The following is a 7,047-nucleotide window of genomic DNA, read 5'->3' as shown; positions in this document are numbered from 1 at the left end:
ATCCACAGCTCTGAGGACAGATTTTGGCAGATGATTTGTCCTTTCCATCGACATGCTCCAGCAAGTCCCCAGTGAGGCATGAGGGCTTTTCCTCTGGGATACACCAGTGGGGAGGACCTGGCATTGAGAGGAATGGTGGATTTGTCTTTACAGACAAGCTGTGGGTCTGCTGGTAGATAAAAACAGCACTGGGAGAGAAAAGAAACAATGGGAAGGATTCCACTGACTGATGAATGGAAACAGATATTTGCTTTTACAAAAAAAACTTTAGGTTTGCTGATAAATGAAATTAGACATTGAAAGATGAAAGAAAGAATGGGGAAGAAAAACCCCTGAATTCTGTAAGAATTAACAATTAAAAGGGAGGGTTATACCTTAGAGGGAAATCTCTGGTATCAGGTGTTTTGGGAAGTCTGAACCTCTCAAGTACCTCAGAAATGGGGAAAGAGAGAAGGGAAATGCAGCTGGGAAATTGGGATGAAAAGGAGGCTGTGTCCTCCAAAAATCTGACAGATCCCAAGGGATGCCCCATGGCCTCTCCCTTTATTGGAATAAACTAAAAGGATCCTCTGTTTCATTTTTGGACATAAACCTCTGGTGTTTGTGGGTTAATTTTCCTAACAGCATCTTCATCACTTATTTATTTACACTTTGACTTCCCTTCCTTGGAGGTGATTTTCCTGCTATCTGCAGGATTTTTTCCTTTAAAATTGCCCTCCTGACAACATCCCAGCAACAGGACTGCTGCTTTCCCATGTCCTGATGAAGAGCTTGCAGACATTTGTTTGCAACTGCCTTTTGTTGTAACATCGGGAAGCACACAAAAAATCAGAGCACAGTGCTCGCTCTTCCCTATGACTGGTCTTTGTCTTCAAGCAGCTGTAAAAGAGGGCAATCAATAAACCTTGCCAGGGTCTTTTTAATGCTTTTTGAGCCATTATGGTCATAATGCTTCTTCAGGCTGCCGTGTCAATACACTCGAGACACTGAATATGTCAAAACCACATAAAATCTTTATTAAGATGAAATTAAATGAGCAAGCCCAAATCAGCAATTTAAATGGATATTGTTCTTCAAGGATGCCAGACCTAAAAGCCAGACACAACTGAAGAATTCAGGGCATTCAGTTAGGATTGAATTGGTGTGAAACTCAAACTTTTGCCACAGCTCCTGGGCAGGAGGAGTTTAGGAGAATTTAGGGAATTGCTGTCAAGGTGCTCTCGACACCTGCCCTATGTTTTCTATTGCAGCATTGGCCTGAGCTAAAAAAGGGAAGCAAATCTGGGGCAGGAGGGAAGAAAACAGTTATTGCATGAAAGTTCAGTCTGTCTCTGCTCATCAAATTAATCCAGACTGATCCGAAGGAAAAAAAAAAAATCCTTATTTATGTGTGGTTCCAGGTGACAGTGCATGGAGCTGCACCGGGTGGCACTGCAGAGAGTCCATCCTCATGCTGCATGGCCCTGGTGGGTGGATTTCTTCTCCCAAATCCTCCCAAGCCCTTTTGGGCCCTGCAAAGTCACCAGAGCCGTGCTCACATGGAGAATCTGCAGCAGAACCATGGGGCACTTTCAGCTCAGTGACTGAACCCTCCGCCAGCCTTGCACAGAGGCTGCAGCAGCAGAGATCTTCGCCTGCCAAAAGGAGGTGAGGACAAGCAGGACATGTGAGAGCTGCCAGGACCTTGGCAAAGAAAAGCTGCAAGCTGGAGCCCCTCTCAGCACCCCCCAGCACACAGGTGAGTGCAGCAGCAAAGGCTTGGGCTGCCATGGGCTGCTCGTGAGCTCCAGGAGGGTACAAAGCTGTGGGGCAGCCAGGGCAGCAGTCAGGAACTGCAGGTACCACACAGGAGCCGGCTCTGGGCTCTTTCCACAGGCAGGGTCAGGCATGCAGCAGTCCAAGCCCATTGCTGCCACTCTGCCCAAGTTTGGCACAGCGGGACAGGACCCAGCTGGGCTTGTCTGGGCTAGATGCATTCTAACAGCCTGCATGGACTGCTTTGCTCCACTTGGGGCTCCTGCTTTGCAGTGCCACAACGCCTGGGACATGAGTGGGTTTGGCCCAGCCCTTTGCCACTGGCCAGCAGTGATATCAGCTCCTCTGTGCCTGTGCAGGACTGGCCAGTTTGCTGACCCTTGGGACCAGCCTGACAGAAAGGTGCAGGGGCCCAGGTTTTGTATTTCCAGAGGGTGCCATGACTGATGCAAGCTACAGGGTGGACATGACTCCTCTAGAGGTTGTCACTTGGAAGGAGGAGTAGCCTCAGCACTGACCAGTGGGTTGGTAATAGGTAGGACAGCGCCAGCCTTGTCCCCAAAGCACCCCCAGCCTCCCCTGCCAAGGGCATGGCTGCCTTGTGCTGGTGGCCTGGTTCTGAGGGCAGCAAGGGACACCACCCCTGTGGGTTTTCCACTGGGATCCCTTCTGCAGTGTAATGGTGCAGCTTTTGCTTCATCAGGTGGCATCCTACAGCTTGCCAGCAGGATTTCACTGTTCACAAAGGAGCTCTTTTTCTTCTCAGTGGAAAGCTGAAAAATTGCTCGGTTCCAGCCTATTTAGTTTTAATTGTTTCCTTTAGTTCTCATTGCCCACAGCAAAATATCACCTTCCTCTAACAACCAGCCAGGCTGGGAACCAGCCACCCTGCCCAGCCACTGTGCCAACCCTCCTGCTGGTTCTGTGGCTCCTGGGAGTCCTGTCTGTGCAGGCAGGGCTGGATTTGGGGAACAGGCATCACCCTCAGCAGGCAGAGAAGCTGCAGTGCTGCCATTGCTGGATTTGGGGAACAGGCATCACCCTGAGCAGGCAGAGCAGCTGCAGCGCTGCCATTGCTGGATTTGGGGAACAGGCAGAGCAGCTGCAGTGCTGCCATTGCTGGATTTGGGGAACAGGCATCACCCTGAGCAGGCAGAGCAGCTGCAGCGCTGCCATTGCTGGATTTGGGGAACAGGCATCACCCTGAGCAGGCAGAGCAGCTGCAGTGCTGCCATTGCTGGGCTGTCTCCACGCCCCAGGGGCTCTGCTGGCTGCCCTGGCTCTCTGCTTTACAGCCAGCTCAGCCCTCCCTGCTCCCCTCTGGCAGGGGAGGGGCCAGCTTGTCATTCCTGCTTCAAGGTGGCTCTGAAGAGAAAGGTGTTGCTGTGCTGCTGAGCCTTGGGGATGTTGACCAGCAGAAAATGGGAAAAGCCTCTTCTCTCTCCCTTCACCAGAGTGGGCTTGGAGCACCTGTGGCTTTTTGGGAATGATGTGGTGCATCCCAGGTGAGCATCACCTCCAGGACCTCTGCTCCTAATGCAGCCCTTCCACAGGGACACTCCACAAAGACAGAAGCCTCATGTCAGCAGTAGAAAGCAGGGTCTTGCAACCTCAAAAAAAAATTTGTGGGGACTCCTAAACCTTCTTGGCAGTTATGGGAGCAGGAGGATAAAGCAATATTCCCTTCCCATGCAGGCTGCCTTCAGGGAGCACAGCCAGACATCCCCAAGCAATCTTAGCAACAGCTCAGGCTCGAGGGAATATGAATGTATTCCAGTATAGGGCAAGGATGCAGGGCTAGCTGTAGGGGAGAAACAGAACAAAAATACACCCAACCCATCAGAGTAACCCATCACAGCACTGATTTTATCCCCTGATAAAAGATCTCTGCATCAGGGCTCAGTCTGGTGCCAGCACTGCCTCAGCTGGCACGTCCCAGCCTCCTGGGTTTGCAGCACCATGCCACAGATTTCCCTGAAGGTTTTCCTCTGCTCAGTTCTGGGGAAGAACTATAAAACGAAGGCTCATAAATTAATTACCTAAAAGAGCAGCAGAATGTTATTAGATACTTGGGAGTTAATTGCACTGATGCTAATCACATGTATTTTAAAGGAACTGGCAGAGATGTAATATGTAATTCCACAGGTATTCCACAATAATTTAGCAATTTCATTAATTTCTGCTAATACCTTTTAAATCACCTGCCCACTTCCTCTCATGTTTCCTGAGGGAAAGGGGAAAGAAACTTTTCCAATTGGCTGAATCTGTTGCAAACTCACTTTTGTTGGCAAAGACACTGTTTTATTTCTCAGTGGATTTAATTAACATTAGAGTTATCCCTGGGTGACAGGGTGGCCAAGCAAGACTGCAATTGCCTGGTCCTAAAATTGGAAGTCTGGATCAGGGATGGTTGAAGTGTTTTGGACAGATTGTGATGGGCTGAGAAGATGGAAACTGAAATGATTTGTGGATTTAGGTCAAACTCAGTAAGCAGAGCCAGGGGAAAATGTGGGAGAGAAATGTAAACAGCACCAGGCATTTTATTCCATCTCCTCAAAATGCAACATTTTGTTTAGAAAAAGCAAAAATATCCCATTTCAACGTGTTTGAGACGCAGGTTTTCTGCTTGTCTCCTTGTGCCTCCCCCAGGGCCAGGCAGCTGAGATGCCCCCAGCCCTGGGGCAGCACTGCAGCTGGAGAAATGATTCCTTTCCTTTCTGGGCCCACTGCTCAGTGAGGGCAGGGCACAGAACCTCGGGACGGCACTTGGCAGTGCAGGGGAGGTGGACAGAAGCAGAGACAAGTGATCCGGGCTGTGTGAGAGCTGAGCCCCACCCTCCCCATGCTGGCACAAAAGAGACCACCAGAAGCCATTGCTCTCATGGGGCTTTTATTGTTTGGCTGGCCCTCACCTCCCACCCTGCTGCCCCTGGCCGAGCCCCTCAGCACCACCCACCTGCAGAGGAGACCCCAGCCCAGCCACCTGCCTGGGACAGCACATTCTTCCCAGCTCTGTTCTGGGGTTTGGTTGGGTTTTTTGTTCTTTTTTTTTTTTTTTTTTTTTTTTTTTCCTTTTTCAATATTTATTTTAAAAATATAGTAGCTGTGGAAAGCAGCCTTCTTTATAAATGCTTGCTGGCAGAGGGAAATGCATCCTCGCCATCCTTGTTGCACATCCCTCCTGGGTGCCCCTGCCTGCCAGCAGCAGTGCTGGGGCTGGGGAGGCTGCTCGGGCTGCTGCAGGCAGGGAGGCTCTCCATGGCAGGGAGAGAGAGACAGAGAGAGGGACCCTTCTAAAAATAGAAATATTGTGCTGAGTCGTTTGGAGTGAATGAAATACATAAAACACCAGCATTAGATTAGCTCTAGCCCGTCAGATATTGCTCCTGGCAGAGTTGGTGCAGGGCGCTGGTGGAGGCTCAGCCCTCCTCAGCCCGGGCCAGGGCAGCCACGCCAGCCCCAGCCCCGCTCCCCACGGCAGGGCTCCCTGCTCGCCCACCTGGAGGACACTGCCCCCAGGGCAGCCTGAGAGCCCCCGGAGCCGGCATAAATAGGAAACTGTAAACACAACCATCGGAGATAAGAGACATCTACGATCACAGGGTTTACTGCTTGAAACGCCCCACCCTCCCCCCAGTCCACACCCCTATGCCCTTGTCCCCACCCCGTAAAAAGGTCTCCAGTAACAAAATCTTCGATCCAGGCTTGGAGTAAAGGTGAGGTGCTCGGGGAGTAAAAAGGGACATTGCAACCTTAGCAGTCTTTGCTCGGGAGGGGAGATGGTGGCAGGAGGGGGAGAGAGGGTCAGCTGGTTCAGGTCCTTCGCAAGTCCATTTGGTTTGTCTGGAGGACTCCTAGGGTTGTACCTGAGATGAAGACGTCTAGAGGACACTCCATAGCTCAATTGGAACGCTGTTGGTGTTCCTGTGCCCAGAAGAGCCCTCACTGCCGGGATTTGTCTGTCGTGCTTGCAGCGGGCAGCAGGAAAGCAGCGGCATCCCCCTTCCGCTCGGCACGGGGCCGTCTGAACCACCGCCGGCCCGGGGCACCCTCATGTGTCCAGGATCTCGCTGGTGGGCGACGGCTCGTGGGGGATGCCCTGTGCGCTGTGCAGGGTCTGGTTGTGCGAGAGGGAGTTCTGCTGGAGCTCCAGGGCGATGGCGTTCTGCGGGAACTCCTTCACCTGCCGCTTGTACTCCAGGAAGGTGCACGCCTTGGTGGCGATGGCGATGATGTTCTTGCCGATAAAGATGGTGGAGACCCTGCTGTCCTGGAACAAGATCATGTTGATGGCCCGGATGAAGATGGTGACGATGTTGATGGTGACCAGGCTGAGGACGGGGTAGAGCATCATTTTTTGCGGGGCAATGTGCTCCCCTTGCATGCTGATCTCACTGAGGGACACGCAAGGCAGGATCAGGAGGAGTATGTAGCAGTAGAAGAACATGAGCCCCTCTGCCCAGATGGGCAGGCCGGTCCTGTGCGGCTCCCACAGGTTGGCCTGGATGTCCAAGATATCCAGCAGGTCGAGGGCCACCCAGAAGAGGCGTCCCCGCAGGTCCTCTTTCTTCCGAAAGGTCCGTATGTACTCCATGCTGTCCAAGGCCACCAGCACCAGGTAGAGCCCCGGCACGCAGATGGAGAGCAGCAGGGTCAGAGCTTTCCTGGCCACCGTCTCCAGGTTCTTCTTGTCCGCTTTGTAATTCTGAAAGATGAAATACAGCTTGATCTCCAGCACGAAGATGTAGAGGAACCACAGGATCATGGCGTAGCCCCGCTTGGCCGTCTTCACCTCGGCGCCCACCCACACGGCCACGTAGCGCAGCACGATGAGGAAGCAGATGTCCCCCACCAGCACGATGATGCAGACGCCGATCTTGCGGGGCCCCTGGTTCTGCTCCACCAGGTAGGCGTCCATGAAGGCCATGCTGGTCATGATGACGATGGTGGTGAGGCAGACGTGGCGCCGGTCGGGCGGCGGCAGCACCATGGCGAGGCGGGCGGCCCTGCGGCCCTCGGCGCTAGGGGAGCGCTCCCGCCGGCGCGGCGCGGGGGCGCATCCGCGGCCGGCCCAGGGGCCCAGCGCCGCCCTGTCCCCCGCCGCCGCCCCGGGGAGAGGCGCCTGCAGGAGCAGAGGCTCGGCTGGCAGCCCCACCGTCCCGGGGCTCGGGGCTGCCCCTGCAGCGCCCACGGCAGCCCTTCGCCCCTCAGGGGCCGTGCCCTGCAGGCACCGTGCCTCTGCCCCCAGCCCAGGGCTGGCTGAGCAGCCCAGCCCCAGGCACCCTCCGCCGC

General features: G+C 53.8%; 1 protein-coding gene across 1 annotated transcript; it reads right to left on the bottom strand.

Annotated features, from left to right (window-relative positions):
- Positions 1–993: 993 nt before the first annotated feature.
- TMEM121 (transmembrane protein 121) lies at positions 994–6,788 on the bottom strand. The gene has a single exon (XM_063165318.1). It carries the CDS (start codon positions 6,743–6,745, stop codon positions 5,807–5,809), a length of 939 nt encoding a protein of 312 aa, XP_063021388.1. The 5' UTR covers positions 6,746–6,788; the 3' UTR covers positions 994–5,806.
- Positions 6,789–7,047: the final 259 nt, after the last annotated feature.

Source organism: Melospiza melodia, chromosome 11 (genome assembly GCF_035770615.1).
Source record: "Melospiza melodia melodia isolate bMelMel2 chromosome 11, bMelMel2.pri, whole genome shotgun sequence".
NCBI lineage: Eukaryota > Metazoa > Chordata > Aves > Passeriformes > Passerellidae > Melospiza > Melospiza melodia.
The sequence above is the reverse complement of the archived record's forward strand: the minus strand, read 5'-3'. Positions and strand labels throughout refer to the sequence as shown.